The sequence below is a fragment of the Salmo salar genome, chromosome 05 (assembly GCF_965601325.2).
Source record: "Salmo salar chromosome 05, fSalSal1, whole genome shotgun sequence".
Lineage (NCBI taxonomy): Eukaryota > Metazoa > Chordata > Actinopteri > Salmoniformes > Salmonidae > Salmo > Salmo salar.
In genome coordinates, this window is record NC_138295.1 from 35,835,107 (window position 1) to 35,852,829 (window position 17,723).

Consider the following 17,723-nt stretch of genomic DNA (forward strand, 5'->3'; position numbering starts at 1 on the left):
ATGTCACGAACATAATTAAAGCCTACTTATAAGAAGTATACAATGAAAAAGAAAAAAGAAACATTTATTTTTCTCTATACTATGATTTGAATTGTGACCAGTGTAATAGGTGGAGTAAAAGTCCAGCAACACCCCGTATTACTCAGAGACCCATGAATTGACACCATACATACTTTCTACAGACCCTAGTGAGTATTCTCTACAACAATTTTCCTGAGGCACCTAGAATATGTTTTGCTCTATAAACCAATATGAATTCCCATACACAATGATTTACATTGTGGCCGATGGAATGGGTGGAGTAAAAGTCCAGCAACAGTCTATATTATTCAGAGCCACATGAAATGACACCATATATACATTCTACAGACCCTACTGACTATTCCCTACAATACTTTTACCTCGGCACCTAGAATAGTTTTTGCTCCATAAGCCAATAGATATTTAATATACAGTGATTTGCATTGAGGTCATTTATTTGAACTTGGAACATGTTTTAATACCCAAATATGAATCATTGTTCATGTTTAGATAATTGTTTTTTTACCATATTATCATGAATGAATACAGGTTGTTGACACTTTTCTTCTATTACGTAGAGAACTCTTATTTAAAACATTTCCGAAATTCCATGACCCGGAAGTTCATTTTTAGTGCTGCTGACGAGTCGTTCATATTATACCGTCAATGTACGAGACGCTGATGACGCTAGTGGGGGCGGGGCGGGGGCGGGGGGGTTGGAGTAGAAAATATATATTTGACAGGGGTTTGACTGACGGAAGATAAGGGGGCAGTAGTAGGCGAGAAAGACCTGCGTATGAATCGAAATTGAAGTTACTTTTTGTATGTCGGTCACATTTTTTTTTGTGACTGGTGCCGCGAGTGGAATCGTATGTGATGATTAATTCGGAAAGACACAGCAACAGGGCATAGAACTACAGGATGTCGCGGACAGTTTCAGTTTTTTGGATGGGGAAGCACGACTAGAACAGTAAAACGCAACGCGGAAAATATTTAAAAGGGATAATGCGAATGGTTAGAAGAGATCGAATTCAAACAAAATGGAAACAATGTAGCATCGCTGCGGCATTCCATATAGCTATAAGCACTACTAGAGTAGAAAATAGAGAGCTAGTTAACAAATATAAAGGCAACGTTACTTATTTATCAGAAAAGCTCAAACAGAGTATAGTAAACTGGTTTAAATAAAAATAGTTCGTTGGTGTCCCCAGCTACCAAAGAAGAAAAAACTCAAATATGCTACGGAGAAGACTGAACCGTTTGGTATGTATGCAATACACATGGCTAGCCTGCCACCCGGCACTCAAGTTTAAGCAGCATTTGATAGCTATAGCCAGGGGTATATTCACTAGGAACGAAACGGGGAGGGTCCTACCTGAATTTGTCCAGTAGAAACGTTTTTCGTTTGGAGTAAACGGTTTCCGTTGCAAAACGTTTTGGACTAATGATTATACCCCTTCCAACGTTAGCGGATTATCGCTAGTTGAGTATATAGACAGTCTCATTTTGTTCATCTGTCAAGCAATTATCAAGATAGCTGAAAGCACATTGGCTATGAGAGATGCCACTTGCTACCAATGAAACCATGCTTGCTGGCAGTATTACCAACGTGCTAACTATCATTTGTGTAACTAGACTGTTAAAGGTACAGTAGCTTATTGGCTACACTTACTATCATGGCATTGACACTATCATCATGTTTTACATATCATTGTAACAAAATTTAACCTTTTTTAGCTGAACAACACAAGCATTCTTTGTAGCCTACAGGATTTGTAGTTATGAGTCACTGTTGTCAATTGAAGTAAAACATTGCCTGATTTGAACAATTTTTGCCTTTAGTGGAAATTGAAAGCTGAAGTTTTCAATGCCTTGTATTGAAGCTGGATCTGCAAAGTTTCCCTCTTTGCATGGACCTTTCTCACCCAGAGTGAACAGTAGTTCACTCTGGGCACAAGCTATCAACTTTCTGGTAAATTAGTCTTCTCAGATGGTCAGTTAAAAACAATTGATCTTGGAGAACAGGTTGTCATTGCCTTTCCACTTGAATGTGATATTAAATGTTAATTTACAGTAATTCAATTACTGTTACTCTGTTTATTTTGGTCCTGTATTTAAAGTAGCCAATCCATCATTGGTTTCTGTTTAACTAAAAGCTGCTCTTCTGTCTTGGTTGAATTTCAGTTGTCAGTGAATTTCAACCATATGTTTCATTCTGCACATTACGGGTTTTATAGTCCTTAAATTATCGGTGGTTGATGGTCCTCATCAAAGATGAAGCATGGATCAAGTCCTTATCCACAGGCACAGTCACAAGCTTCAGTCAATGAACACATTTTTACTGCCTTTTTATAGTCCTACCCTCCAATAACCTGTTGTCACTATTAGGTTTTATCCCCCAGATTCAATGTGAGCAGTATAGATACTGGCGGTGAAGGAAGAAAAGCAATATTATAATTATGCAGCCTGACCCTCTTCCCAGCCTTTTTAAGTGTTGCCAGGTCAGCTTATTTTTTTTCTGCCTCCTGAGCTGTGTGCTCCTGTAATTTCATTTTTGTGTGAGCTGTAAATAACGTTTTGTGTGGAGCTGCCAGCCACGCTGTCATTGATGCGCATTGTTCTGTTATATCAAGCTCTGGTTTTCTGCCTCCTAATTCACTCCTCACTCCCGTTCGCTCAGGGGGAGGGAGGACTGGAAAAATACATTTTGAATGGTCATCCAACTTGGAATTCCAAGACGGAACTTGGGCCTCTTTCTAGAGCTCCGACCTGAAGATCACTGACGTTGTGATTCGACCTTGTTTTTTTCCCGAGTTCCCAGTTGACTTGAAAGCACCATAAATCCAGAGAATGCCAGACTTTGACAAAGTTTGACAAAATGTGCCCACAAGAAGGCCACCTTCCTGTTCAAGTGAGCACAGCACAAGGTAAATCCCCAAATGTCTGCTGCATAAATTATGTAATATGCCAGGGAGATACGTTTTCTTTAGCTAAGAGAGTAATACTAAGTGTAGGTTGTGTAGTAAGCTGTTAGTAGTCCATGTGCCTCACCTTAATAATTTGGTCCCTTTCCCTCATAACTTAGCCTACTGTTCTGACTTGGTGGTGCGCATGTAGCCTAAAGCCTGTTTTAGAGAAATGTAGTAATCTAATATTGTAAGTAGTGATCGACCGATTAATCAGCGTTTTTGGATGCCGATTACGTTGCAATCCACGAGGAGACTGCATGGCAGGCTGACCACCTGTTACACGAGTGCAGCATCAAAAGGACCTTGTGGCTGCAAAGAGCCAAGGTAAGTTGCTAGATAGCATTAAACTTAGTTTTTTTTTTTTAATAAGATATCTTCACATAATCACTAGTTAACTACACATGGTCAATGATATTACTAGGTTAACTAGCTTGTTCGTCGTTGCATATAATCAATGCGGTGCCTGTAAATTTATCATCGAATCACAGCCTACTTCAACTTCGCCAAACAGGTGATGATTTAACAAAAGCGCATTTGTGAAAAAAGCACAATGGTTGCAATGTACCTAACCATAAACATCAATACCTTTTCTTAAAATCAATACACAAGTATATTTTTTAAACCTGCATATGTAGTTAAAAAAGAAATTCATGTTAGCAGGCAATATTAACTAGGGAAATTGTCACTTCTCTTGCGTTCAGTGCAAGCAGAGTCAGGGTATATGTAGCAGTTTGGGCCGCCCGGCTCGTTGCGAATTGTGTGAAGACCATTTCTTCCTAACAAAGATCGTAATTAATTTGCCAGAGTTTTACATAATGATGACATAACATTGAAGGTTGTGCAATGTAACAGCAATATTTACACTTAGGGTTGCCACCCGTTCGATAAAATACGGAACGGTTCTGTATTTCACTGAAAGAATAAACGTTTTTTTTTTCAAAATGATAGTTTCCGGATTTGACCACATAAATGACCATAGGCTCGTATTTCTGTGTGTTTTATTATAATTAAGTATATGATTAGATAGAGAAGTCTGACTGAGTGGTGGAAGGCAGCAGCAGGCTCGTAAGCATTCATTCAAACAGCAGCTCTTATAAACAGCGCTGTGCTTCAAGCATTGTAACTTCAAGCCTATCAACTCCCGAGATTAGGCTGGCAATACTAAAGTGCCTTTAAGAACATCCAATAGTCAAAGGTATATGAAATACAAATGGTATAGAGAGAAATAGTCCTATAATTCTTATAACTATACCCTAAAACTTCGTAACTGGGAATATTGAAGACTCATGTTAAAAGGAACCACTATTTTTCATATGTTCTGAGCAAGGAACTTAAATGTTTTTACATGGCACATTTCCTTTTCCAACACTGTTTTCCATTATTTAAACCAAAATGAACATGTTTCATTATTTATTTGAGACTAACTAATATAATACATAAATTAAATCTAAGTTAAAATAAGTGTTCATTTTTCACTCAGTATTGTTGTAATTGTCAATATTACAACATTTTTATTTTATATAAATTGCAGATTTTAATCGCTATCTGGTTTTTTTGGTCCTCCAATAATAGGTATTGTTAACGGCGTTAAAATCATAATCGGTCAACGTCTAATTATAAGAGCTTTCATTGTCTGCTTATATGCCTCCTTTATTTATCCTACGGTTCTGACTTGGTGTACAGGGAGAATACTGTAAGAACGGCCCATGTTCTGAATTCTGTCGCTGTACATTTAAAAAATGCTGAACAAATAGTTATATTGACTACGTCCATCCTAGCTCGCGCATTGTCTTAATAGAAATTACGCATTGCCTCTTATCCGTTCGTCGTCCCCTTATGCCATAGTTTGTAGATCAATTGTCAGTAGAAACTACATTTGTTTAAGCAAGTCAGCCATATCAACTATGTTTGTAAAAAAAAAAAAAAAGGCAGTAAATAAGGCTGAATGAACTGTTTCGCTGACAGACAAGGCTCCGCTGATAGCCTGGTGTAGCAGTGGTAAGAATTCACTTTATGGTGGCAAAAAAAATAAACTGCTGTTGGAACAGCTTTATGTAGGCCATAACAAATTGTGGTCACCTTTTTTATAGTGGAATTCATGTGTTGTGTCGTGGCTTTGCTGGCATGCATCTAAAACATATTTTTTGTTTACCCCACCAAGATTTACATACTAAAATCGCCACTGTCGTCAAGGTATTCCATCACCCAGTCTCTGTTCCCAAGTACTTTAGCTAGCAATCCTCAGTAGTCAGTGCTACTAACCACCACCAGGGTAACTGGAGCGGACAATGATGCTGTCTACGCAGTCAGGTCTCTCAATTCAAGTACATACAGTTGAAGTCGGAAGTTTACATACACCTTAGCCAAATAATTTAAACTCAGTTTCACAATTCCTGACACTTAATCCTAGTAGTGGGTCAGGAGTTTACATGTACTCAATTAGTATTTGGTAGCATTGCCTTTAAATTGTTAAACTTGGGGTGAACGTTTTGGGTAGCCTTCCACAAGCTTCCCATAATAAGTTGGTTGAATTTTGGCCCATTCCTCCTGACAGAGCTGGTGTAACTGAGTCAGGTTTGTAGGCCTCCTTGCTCGCACACGCTTTTTCAGTTCTGACCACTAATTTTCAAGCCTCCCTGTTTTTCCTCCAAACATAACGAGGGTAATTATGGCCAAACAGTTCTATTTTTGTTTCATCAGACTAGAGGACATTTCACCAAAAAGAACTATCTTTGTCCCCATGTGCAGTTGCAAACCGTAGTCTGGATTTTTTATGGCGGTTGTGGAGCAGTGGCTTCTTCCTTGCTGAGCGGCCTTTCAGGTTATGTCAATATAGGACTCATTTTACTGTGGATATAGATAGTTTTGTACCTGTTTCCTCCAGCATCTTCACAAGGTCCTTTGCTGCTGTTCTGGGATTGATTTGCACTTTTTGCACCCAAGTACGTTCATCTCTAGGAGACAGAACGTGTCTCCTTCCTGAGCGGTGTGAAGGCTGCGTGGTCCCATGGTGTTTATATTTGCGTTCTATTGTTTATACAGATGAACGTGGTACCTTCAGGCGTTTGGAAATTGCTCCCAAGGATGAACCAGACTTGTGGAGGTCTACAATATTTTTTTCTGAGGTCTTGGCTGATTTCTTTTGATTTTCCCATGATGTCAAGCAAAAGAGGCACTGAGTGTGAAGGTAGGTCTTGAAATACATCCACAGGTACACCTCCAATTGACTCAAATGATGTAAATTAGCCTATCAGAAGCTTCTAAAGCCATGGCATCATTTTCTGGAATTTTCCAAGCGGTTTAAAGGCACAATCAACTTAGTATATGTAAACTTCTGACCCACTGGAATTGTGATACAGTGAAATAATCTGTCTAAACAATTGTTTGAAAAATTACTTGTAATGCAGAAAGTAGATGTCCTAACCGACTTGCCAAAGCTATAGTTTAACAAGAAATTTGTGGAGTGGTTGAAAAACGAGTTTTAATGACCCCAACCTAAGTGTATGTAAACTTCCGACTTCAACTGTAGCTTACATAAGGACATCTGTTTTGCTGTTTATTTGTACAAGGACTTCAAAGGACAGCACAGCAGAAGTGCGTTCAGGATAATGTGCAGGCTTTTGTCACAATGGTGCTTTCAAAAGGCATTATCCTTCATGCCCTCGGCTGATTTTCATTTTCTATTTGTAAAACACATATTTCTAGCAATTATGAAATGAAGTGCTTGTTATTCTGGAGAATTCTATGCTTTCATTCTGGACTTTTTTTTAAATGTATTTTTTTTCTGTCCTTCATTCCTTCCAGATGTGAAAACTTTAATACTTTCTACCCTAGATGCAGTATGACAATTTCCCCCCCCAAATAGTTCAAAATAGAAAATGGACTTAAGCTTGTGTTCATCATGCTTCCTTAGAAAATGTCAGGTGACGCAGACCTCTGCGATCTAGTAGTGGAGATGGTGGGGCTCACTGAGTGGTTGTTTCAACCAACAGTGGTTCCTGAAGTGTGAGGGCCTGGGCATTTTGTCAGTTTTGTTCCCCCTGCTGCGCATCTCTCTCTCTGTTGTGGTGTGAGGTCCATCTAACTGGCTGGGCTGCTGCAGTATCAGGTTTTTTCAGCAGGCTTGGCTGCCCATCCTGCTGTAGGTGGACATACTGACTGTTCTTGGGCCTGGCCCATCTCGGCCCTGCTGCCTCCACGCTGCTGGGACCCAAGCGCTAATAAGCAGGCCCTTGCCTGGCAGGGGATGTTGTCTTGTATCAGGGCTTTCCAGGCGTGCATGTCAAACAGAATGTGGGAGCCTCTACTGGGATGCATTTTACACAGCCAGTTAGAAGCTGCACATGTTCCTCACTGATGCATAGTTTCTCGGCTGAGGAGGAGCCTGACTGGATGATTCCAGATGCTCACTTTCTTGCACAGCCAGCCAACTCAATGTTTACTGTTCACTACACTATTTAGCAGTCTCTTTTCCAACTTTTTCATTGGACTATGTGTTGTGGCATTTAGACATTACTCATGGTCCACACAGACACAGTGTATACCATTTAGCATAAGCTTTTATCCAGTCTTGCAGTCATGCGTGCATACATTTTAGGTATGGATGGTTCGGGAATCCAATCCACTATCCTCTATACCACATCACTTGTTGGGAAAGAGGGGGATAGTTGGTCCAGTGATGAGTGAGAACTGGCTGTTGTGACTGGGGCCAGCCTTGGGAGGAGTTCTGGGGGGGTAATGGAAGGAGTGCTCAAGGAGGGTAAGAGTGCACAGAGAGGCCAAAGGCCTGGGCAGCCGTGGTGTGATTTAAAAAAAAAGAAAAGTTCTGGCCTTTTTTCATCAGGAGAGCGTATTGAATAGAGCTGTGCTTTGTTTTGCCGCCATCAGTCTTGGGCTCCATACTTGCTGATGGACAGAAGTGCTTACGCCAGATGTATTTTTCTCTGTTCTCCCTGCTCCGTTCTCCACCCTATAATGAAAACCCAGCCACTGGAGCTCGTCTGCACCACACAGCAGAATAAAAAAAGTATATTTAGGTTGATGGAGCACAGAGAGCCTGGCCCTGCGTGACTGAACCTGAGGAAATGAAGGGGAATACAGTGGGTTTTCCTGTTGTAACCCCTGCACTCCCTGTCTCACTGCACCTAATGGACAGGCTTTCAGGGGGCTGAGGGCAACAGGGGGAGATAAGGGAGCTACGGGTGCACCGTTGCTTTTTGTGGCGGTTTTCCATCTGCAGTCTAAAAGCAAGTTTCAATTCTCAGTTTGTACCTTTAAATAATTCACTCCACTTCATTTATTTTAAATTATCCTCAACTCTCCTCTCCTGGCCTGCGTATCGTCGTCGGGGTAGCGACACTTAAAATGCATTCTCGTCATCCATATATTTATGAAGGTTCATCCAGAGAATCCCTCTGTCGTGCTGCAGCGCCATCATTACCCCAGAGAGCGTTCGCAGTGCCATGCGAAGAATATTCTGAAATATGTGTGTGGGGCAGGGTTTCCAGACATTTGACCGGCAACATTTTAATTTACCGGATCCATATGCATTGGTTGCGTAATGTGATTAGGACAACGACCAACGGTTCTTAGAATGTGAAATCGCATTGTTTATGGTTAATCTTAACAGAACATCCAACTCGGATGCAACGGCTTGCATCATTCTTATAGAATTTTGAAAACGTTAAAATGCATAGTCCATAAGGCTAGGGGAAGCTTTCCCTAAAGTCAATTAAATTGCCAAAATTATACAGGCTAATTAGCTTACTCGTTTCTATAAATAAAATCATTCTAAATAGGATACTACACCAGAAAGAATAATTTGGCCACAGAGGATCTTTAGCTTCATTTAACACTTTTTTTTTGGGGGGGGGGGGGGGTTTAGTTCCGACTCAGTGAAAAGCAGAGACACCCAGCCAGAAATAGCGCAATATTTCAACACACAATCGTGGAAAAAGTTAGGAAAACAAATGGCTATTGCTGTAAAGAAAAGACAATGAACAATTCTCAACTTAATTGAGCGAAAAGTAGCCCATCTTATTGGCACCAGTGGGGAACATCGGCCATATCTCTGAGTGTGCATATTAACTGTCTTAAGCATTGGGTCAGTACCATTTTTATTTTTGGACGACAATTTCCTCCTCCAGGTTAGATGGACGTCATTTTGTCTCCCCTTCTCGTAGGTCTACTATATGGATAAGACGACGTAGTTTTTAATGATTTCTGTGTCAGCAGAGTAGGCTACTGTATAATTTGTCAAATAAAAAAAATATTCTGCTAATGTCTGTGTAGTATAATTGCATGAAATGTGCTTATAAAAGGCCAACATTTTCCTGTACAAAGAGAGCCTACACGCTGCATTAAAGTATTGTTTTTGCGAAGAGTGATTGCATTTATATTAGCCTAAACTATAACTATCCAATCTAAGCCTACTATTCCAAATGTGATCTTTTACATAAGTCTGCAAATGCAAGGATGCATGGAATGATGTATTATAAAGTTGAATTTTTATGGTGAAAATTAGCTTCCCCAAACGTAAAACCCACATGCCGCCTATGTTAGAATAACCGCCAACATGTATTTTCCTCAGCCAACAACACGATTAACGAACAGAAAAATCCCTACCCTATGTCAATCTACTATCCCCCGTAGTAGAAAAGTTTACCTATTCTATTGGTCAGTTAGGCCATTTATTTCTCGCAAAGAATGACTATTTCAAACACTCTGGGACAGTTGTGGGATAGACCCCACATTTATACAACCAGTTGGCCTAGGCTACATCATTGTTTTTTTTCAAGCTATGAGGCTCATGACAGATCAGAACGTTTAGGCGTAAAATGTTGCCAAACTATTTCTTGACACTATAAGCGCAACACTGCCTGTTGGGAGATGTAAATATGCTCCAACTAGCATGGGTTACTAATATGACTAGGATTGTGCCTTTTGGCTACTGGACAAAGAAAGTTGATTTGAAAACCAATAGAACATGAGATTTAAAAGGCTACTGGTTTCAATGGCATATGGGAAGTCTTTATAAAATAATTGCCTGTACGTTGGCTAGGCAGCTTTGAAGCAAGGTAAGACATGCCTACATAATGTCGTAAAACGTCCAGGTTTCAAACAATTAAGTGTGTTTTCAAAATGCATACCGCCTCCAGCTCATTGCAAAGTGGTGTGACGTGCTGAAGCCTGCTTAGTTGCCTATGCACTTGCGTGCTTCAATGACCAGCCATTTGAGAACTAAAAATAGTACCTCTTTTTAATCGTGGCCATTCGTTTTATTTCTTCTTTCACGATTGCCTTTGGAATTGTTGCTCAATGATTGGTCTTATTAAAGCACATGTTTCACTCCAGCAGCAACAGACAGCTGTTTGAGCTGCGTTAGCAACTCTCGCGCTACGTCCACTGGTATTTTGAATCGATGAACAGGCTCAAATGCATTATTTTACAAAGGGATTTTTTTTTTTTTAGGTGGCGCCAATTTCTTATTTATCGGCTTTTAAAATGTATGGCCCAAAAGCGGGAACCGTGGTGTGTGAATACACTACCTGGACAAAAGTATATCTGGACACCTGCTCCTCGAACATATCATTCCCGAAATCATGGGCATTAATATGGAGTTGGTCCCACCCCTTTGCTGCTATAACAGCCTCCACTCTTCTGGGAAGGATTTCCACTAGATGTTGGAATATTGCTGCAGGGACTCGCTTCCATTCAGCCACAAAAGCATTAGTGATGTTGGGCGATTAGGCCTGGCTCGCAGTCTGCGGTCCAATTCATCCCAAAGGTGTTTGATGGGGCGGAGATCAGTGCTCTATGCAGGCCAGTCAAGTTCTTCCACACCGATCTTGACAAACCATTTCTGTATGGACCTTGCTTTGTGCACGGGGGCATTGTCATGCTGAAACAGGAAAGGGCCTTCCCCAAACTGTTGCCCCAAATTTGGAAGCACAGAATCGTCTAGAATGTCATTGTATGCTGTAGTGTTTTCTCTTCAATTGAACTAAGGGGCCTAGCACAAACCATGAAAAACAGGCTCAGACCATTATTCCTCCTCCACCAAACTTTACAGTTGGCACTATGCATTCGGGCAGGTAGCGTTCTCGTGGCATTCACCAAACCCAGATTCGTCCGTTGGACTGCCAGATGGCGACGCGTGATTCATCACTCCAGAGATCCAATGGTGAGGAGCTTTACATCACTCCAGCCGACACTTGGCATTGCACATGGTGATCTTAGGCTTGTGTTCAGCTGCTCGGCCATGGAAACCCATTTCATGATGCTCCTGACGAACAGTTCTTCTGCTGACGTTGCATCCAGAAGCAGTTTGGAACTCGGTAGGGAGTGTTGCAACCGAGGACAGACGATTTTTACATGATACATTTCAGCACTCGACGGTCCCGTTCTGTGAGCTTGTGTGGCCTACCACTTCGTGGCTGAGCGCAGCCCCCCAGTTCTATAACCGCACAATGATTTACTTTCAGAGCAAACTCTCATGCCGACACAGCCAGCATCATTCGGCCACAGGGAGAAAAACGAGTCTTTGGTCATGAAGGAGTGGAAGGAGCGGCCCCACTAAAAGCATGGCCTGTAGTACAGAGAAAGGAAGGAGCCACATACAGTACCTGTCAGAAGTTTGGACACCAACTCATTCCAAGGTTTTTTTTTTTCTTCTTTTGACTATTTTCTACATTGTAGACTTTTATAGGGATGACATTAAAACTATGAAATAACACATGGAATCATGTAGTTACCAAAAAGTGTTGAACAAATCAAAATATATTTATATATGAGATTCTTCGAGGTACCCACCCTTTGCCTTGATGGCAGATTTGCAGGCTCTTGGCATTCTCTCAACCAGCTTCACCTGGAATGCATTTTAATTAACATGTGTGCCTTGTTAAATGTTAATTTGTGGAATTTCTTTCCTCAATGCGTTTCAGCCAATCAATTGTGTTGTGACAAGGTATGGGTGGTATACAGGGCCATCTTCTATTTGGTAAAAGACCAAGTCAATATTATGGCAAGAACAGCTCAAATAAGCAAAGACAAACAACAGTCTATTACTTTAAGACATTAAGGTGTCAGTCAATGCGGGACATTTTAAGAACTTCTGCAGTCGCAAAATCCATCAAGCTCTGTGATGAAACTGGCTCTCATGAGGACTGCCACAGGAAAGGAAGACCCAGAGTTACCTCTGCTGCAGAGGATAAGTTCATTAGAGTTCCCGGCCTCAGAAATTGCAGCCCAAATAAATGCTTCATAGAGTTCAAGTAACAGACAGATCTCAACATCAACTGTTCAAAGGAGACTGTGTTAATCAGGCCTATATGGTCAGGTTGCTTTAAAGAAACCACTACTAAAGGACACCAATAAGAAGAAACTTGCTTTGGCCAAGAAACACGAGCAATGGACCTTAGACCGGTGGAAATCTGTCCTTTGGTCTGAGTCCAAATTTGAGCCTTTTGGTTCCAACCGCCGTGTCTGTGTGAGATGCAGAGTAGGTGACCGGATGATCTCTTCATGGTGGGAACCACACATGCAGCATGGAGGAGATGTGGGGGTACTTTGCTGGTGACACTGTCTGATTTATTTAGAATTCAAGGCACACTTAACCAGCATGGCTACCACAAGCAGCAATACGCCATTCCCGTCTGGGTTGCGGCACTATCATTTGTTTTTCAAAATGACAATGATCGAACACAACTCCAGGCTGTGTAAGTGATATTTGACCATGAAGGAGAGGGATGGAGTGCTGCATCAGATGACCTGGCCTCCACAATCACCCAACCGCAATCCAATTGATATGGTTTGGGATGAGTTGGACCGCAGAGTGAAGGAAAAGCAGCCAACAAGTGCTAAGCATATGTGGGAACTCATGACTGTTGGAAAAGCATTCCAGGTGAAGCTGGTTGAGAGAATGCCAAGAGTGCATTTCTTTCATCAAGGCAAAGGTTGGCTACTTTAAAGAATATCTTTCTCTTTTTTTTGGTTATAACATGATTCCATATTTGTTACTATATAGTTTTGATTATTCTACAATGTAACAAAAATAAACCTTGAATGAGTACAGTTGAAGTCGGAAGTTGACATACACCTTAGCCAAATACATTTTAAACTCAGGTTTTCACAATTCCTGACAGTTAATCCTAGTAAAAATTCACTGTCTTAGGTCAGTTAGGATCACCACTTTACTTTAAGAATGTGAAATGCCAGAATAATAGAGTGATTTATTTCAGCTTTTATTTCTTTCATCACATTCCCAGTGGGTCAGAAGTTTACATACACTCAATTAGTATTTGGCAGCATTGCATTTAAATTTAACTTGGGTCAAACGTTTTGGGTAGCATTCCACAATCTTTCCACAATAAGTTGGGTGAATTTTGGCCCATTCCTCCTGACAGAGTTGGTGTAACTGAGTCAGGTTTGTAGGCCTCCTTGCTCGCACACGCTTTTTCAATTCTGCCGACACATTTTCTATAGGATTGAGGTCAGGGCTTTGTGATGGCCACTCCAATACCTTGACCTTGTTGTCCTTAAGCCATTTTGCCACAACTTTGGAAGTATGCTTGGGGTCATTGTCCATTTGGAAGACCCATTTGCGACCAAGCTTTAACTTCCTGACTGATGTCTTGAGATGTTGCTTGAATATATCCACAATTTTCCTCCCTCATGATGCCATCTATTTTGAAGTGCACCAGTCCCTCCTGCAGCAAAGCACCCCCACAACATGATGCTGCCACCCCCGTGCTTCACGGTTGGTCATTATGGCCAAACGGTTCTATTTTTGTTTCATCAGACCAGTGGACATTTCTTCAAAAAGTACCGTCTTTGTTCCCATGTGCAGTTGCAAACCGTAGTCTGGCTTTATGGTGGTTTTGGAGCAGTGGCTTCTTCCTTGTTGAGCGGCCTTTCAGGTTATGTCGATACAGGACTCGTTTTACTGTGGATATGGATACTTTTGTACCTGCTTCCTCCAGCATCTTCACAAGTTCCTTTGCTGCTGTTCTGGGATTGATTTGCACTTTTCGCACCATAGTACGTTCATCTCTAGGAGACAGAACCCGTCTCCTTCCTGAGCGGTATGTCGGCTGCGTGGTCCCATGGTGTTTATACTTGCGTACTATTGTTTATACAGATGAACGTGGTACCTTCAGGCGTTTGGAAATTGCTCCCAAGGATGAACCAGACTTGTGGAGGTCTACAATATTTTTTCTGAGGTCTTGGCTGATTTCATTTGATTTTTCCCATGATGTCAAGCAAAAGAGGCACCGAGTGTGAAGGTAGGCCTTGAAATACATCCACAGGTACACCTCCAATTGACTCAAATGATGTAAATTAGCCCATCAGAAGCTTCTAAAGCCAATGCATCATTTTCTGTAATTTTCCAAGCGGTTTAAAGGCACAGTCAACTTAGTGTATGTAAACTTCTGACCCACTGGAATTGTGATACAGTGAAATAATCTGTCTAAACAATTGTTGGGAAAATGACTTGTAATGCAGAAAGTAGATGTCCTAACCGACTTGCCAAAGCTATAGTTTGTTAACAAGAAATTTGTGGAGTGGTTGAAAAACGAGTTTTAATGACCCCAACGTAAGTGTATGTAAACTTCCGACTTCACCTGTAGGTGTCTAAACTTTTGACTGGTACTGTTGATGTTTGCTGTTTTTGGCTGCATGATGAAGTAAGCTGACCCCACTCACTTCAAGTACATAGCTTACATAAGGATATTTGTTTTGCTGTTGTACAAGCGTTTCAAAGGACAGCACAGCAGAAGTGAATTCAGGATAAGATCACTTTTTTTTGTTTTTTTTATATTACTTTTTATTTTTTGTATTTGTTTTTTACAATGGTCCATTCAGTAGCCAATATCCTTTGTGCGCTCGCTGTCTGGTTTCAGTTTCTATTCATTAAACATGCATTTCTAGCAATGATGTAATGAAGTGCTTTTTATTATGGAGATTTCTATGCTTCCATTCTGGAGAGTTGTCTCCTTCATTCCTTCCAGAGTATGTGAAAACTGTAATACTTATGGTTCTCCCGAGTGGCACAGCTGTCCGAGGCACTGCATCGCAGTGCTTGAGGCGTCACTACAGACCCGGGTTCGATCCCAGGCTGTGTTACAGCTGGTCATGACCGTGAGACGCATGAGGCGATTCACTATTGGGTTAGGGGAGGGTTTGGCCAGCCGGGATTTCCTTGTCCCATCGCGCTTTAGCGACGCCAAAATGGCGGCCAAGGCGGCTGCAAGCTGACCCCTGTCGCCAGCTGGATAGCGTTTTTTTTCTGACACATTGGTGCGGCTGGCTTCTGAGTTAAGTGAGCAGTGCGGCTTGGCAGGGTCGTGTTTTGGAGGACGCATGGCTCGCGACTTTCACCTCTCCCGAGACTGTAGGGGAGTTGCGGCAATGGGACAAGACTGTAACTACCAATTGTATACCACGAAATTGGGGAGAAAAAGGGGTCAAAATAAAAACGTTAATACTTTCTACCCTAGATATACAGTGTGACCCCCCCCCCCTTCCCCCAAATGCAACTTAGGATAATTGCGCTTGGTGCATTATAAAAGATGGACATCTGAATTGCTTTAGCTGAGATGCAGATAGTTTTTTTTTTTTTTTTTTTAAGCTCGTCAGCATTAAGATGCAAATATCTCCCGCCATATCAGATGGCTCCCTGCGCCTGACGTGGCGACGGGATGAAAGCCACCGCGCAGCACATTCGAGTCAGCCTATACAATACGCTTACGGCAACAGCATCAGACACCTTAACCAGGCATTTTAATGTCTGCTGCTCCTAACCCCCCCCCCCCCCACTCTCCTTGTACGCACTTGGTTGAGGGAAAATCATATTCCAGTAATGGCTGTGCTACTCTAAATTCACACTTTTTAATTATAGATTAGTGTGACTGGTGCTGCTTGAAATATGCTTCAGTTTTCCCGGTCTTTAAATATGAAGTGCAGAGAATTTCATCCAAGACCCTGGAGAATAATTCATTAGTCACCCCTTCCAGTACTGACTGAGTCAGGCTACAGCAGGGCTGGGAGACCAGAAAGTTGTGGACTCGGGTTCAAGCTGAATAAAGGTTGAGTCATTTTCCTCTTCTAAACAGGACGGTCTTGTGAATAACAGTGGAGATCTGTAAACTAGGCCTAGTTACAGAATAAATTGACGCTCAAAATTGAACTGGACAGCTGAACGAACACACCTGCACTAGAAAAGGCGGACTTGGAGCCATCCCATTCTGAGCCAATGTTGCTGTAGGCTAGATGTAAAAAATAAAAAGAGGGAAAACCACGAACGCCACAATTCGAGTGTTAAATCATCAGAGAAATCCATTCTTTCGTTTTGGCAGGTCTTAAACATTTATGAATCCAAGATAATTTTTTTCTCAAAAGAACATTGCATATTTTCAGTTTTATATTTCTAATCTGTAATTAGTAGCCTATGCTGTGGAACCACGGTTATCCTTGGAAAAAGTGATATTTTTAAGCAGAGCCCATCCGCTAAGTGTCTGTGTGTTGGCTATATGTAGTCTGTGCTGCATACTAGGATTGGGCTATATACAGGGATACTTAGACATACCAATGGTTTTGGGTTGGGGGCCACCCCACCTTGTGACGGTGTGTGTGCTACGCCACTGCTTAGAACTATCTAAGATGTTCCAAATTATATTCAGCATTTGGTTTGATAACATGCTGGCTAAGTGGCTAGATGGCAGACTCAAGCTTCTTGGTTATAAAATACACAATTAATCCCCTCCTGGGTCAAGATCCATGTTACCTAAATATTAAATATTTTTATAACTAAAAATAGTGCCCCTTGTGTGCACTTCTGGTAATACCGTATGGTTTCGAAACGGTTTGAAAAACTTGATACCGCCCAACCCTACTGCATGCTCTTGGACACATTTTTGAGGAACAATATGTCCCCAGTGCAGACTGGACTACCACAGCCTTTGGTCAGCATTGTACAAAAGCGCTTATGCATTTCCTGCTTTTTTTTTATAAAAACAAATGTAACACTTGTCCCTAGTTTTTCCCTAAACATTTTCATGTCCCTCCTTATTCAGTTTCATCAGGAGTAGCGCTCGAGGCAGGAGACTGCATTGCTTTTATACAGTGGCACTTGAATTTCTCAGCTTCTCATTAGTATTTACTAGGGATGTGCGTCTCTCCCTTTTTTCAAGACGATTCGATACGTATGTAGATGCATGGGTGCCGATATGATACTGGAATGATATGTTTTTGTATGAAACGCTTCGGTTTGATTAGAGGAGCGAATCGATTTGGGTTCGACGCGATACAAGTTGATGCACTAACATTTTGTTGCATGAGCACATTCATAATCCATAGCTGCGCTGTGTGTGTGTGTAAATGATGTGTATGTAGGCACCTGAACTGAGCCATAAAGGAACCTGGGCATGTACCACCCCACTATCGGTTAGGGGGGTGATGGTGCTCTGAGCATCGCCCACTAATACATTTGTACAGATTTAAAAGTATTACAGCTAGTGATGTATCAATATTTATCTTAAATTAGCTATGACATTAGCCAATGAATATGTAGCTCAACTTTCCATTTCAGCTTTACTCTGTGTATAAAAAAAATGACCATTTATGGCTACTGATTGTTTCAAGCAAAACTATTGCTGACGCTGAACCTGAACAAACGAAGTAAGATGTAGTGTTGGCTAAGCCCTGATCAGCATGTATAGCCAGATGAGTTGTCTG

General features: G+C 41.4%; 1 protein-coding gene across 4 annotated transcripts in view; it reads left to right on the forward strand.

The window, feature by feature from the left end:
• The first annotated feature begins 745 nt into the window (after nt 1-745).
• The window catches only part of LOC106604740 (phospholipid-transporting ATPase 11C), a 66,660-nt gene continuing 49,682 nt past the window's right edge, over nt 746-17,723 (forward strand). For all 4 annotated transcript variants that reach the window (XM_014199710.3, XM_014199714.3, XM_014199715.3 and 1 more), the window contains exon 1: nt 746-1,284. In XM_014199710.3, the coding sequence (XP_014055185.1) occupies nt 1,258-1,284 (27 nt within the window). In that variant the 5' untranslated portion in view covers nt 746-1,257. The remainder of the gene's footprint in view (nt 1,285-17,723) is intronic.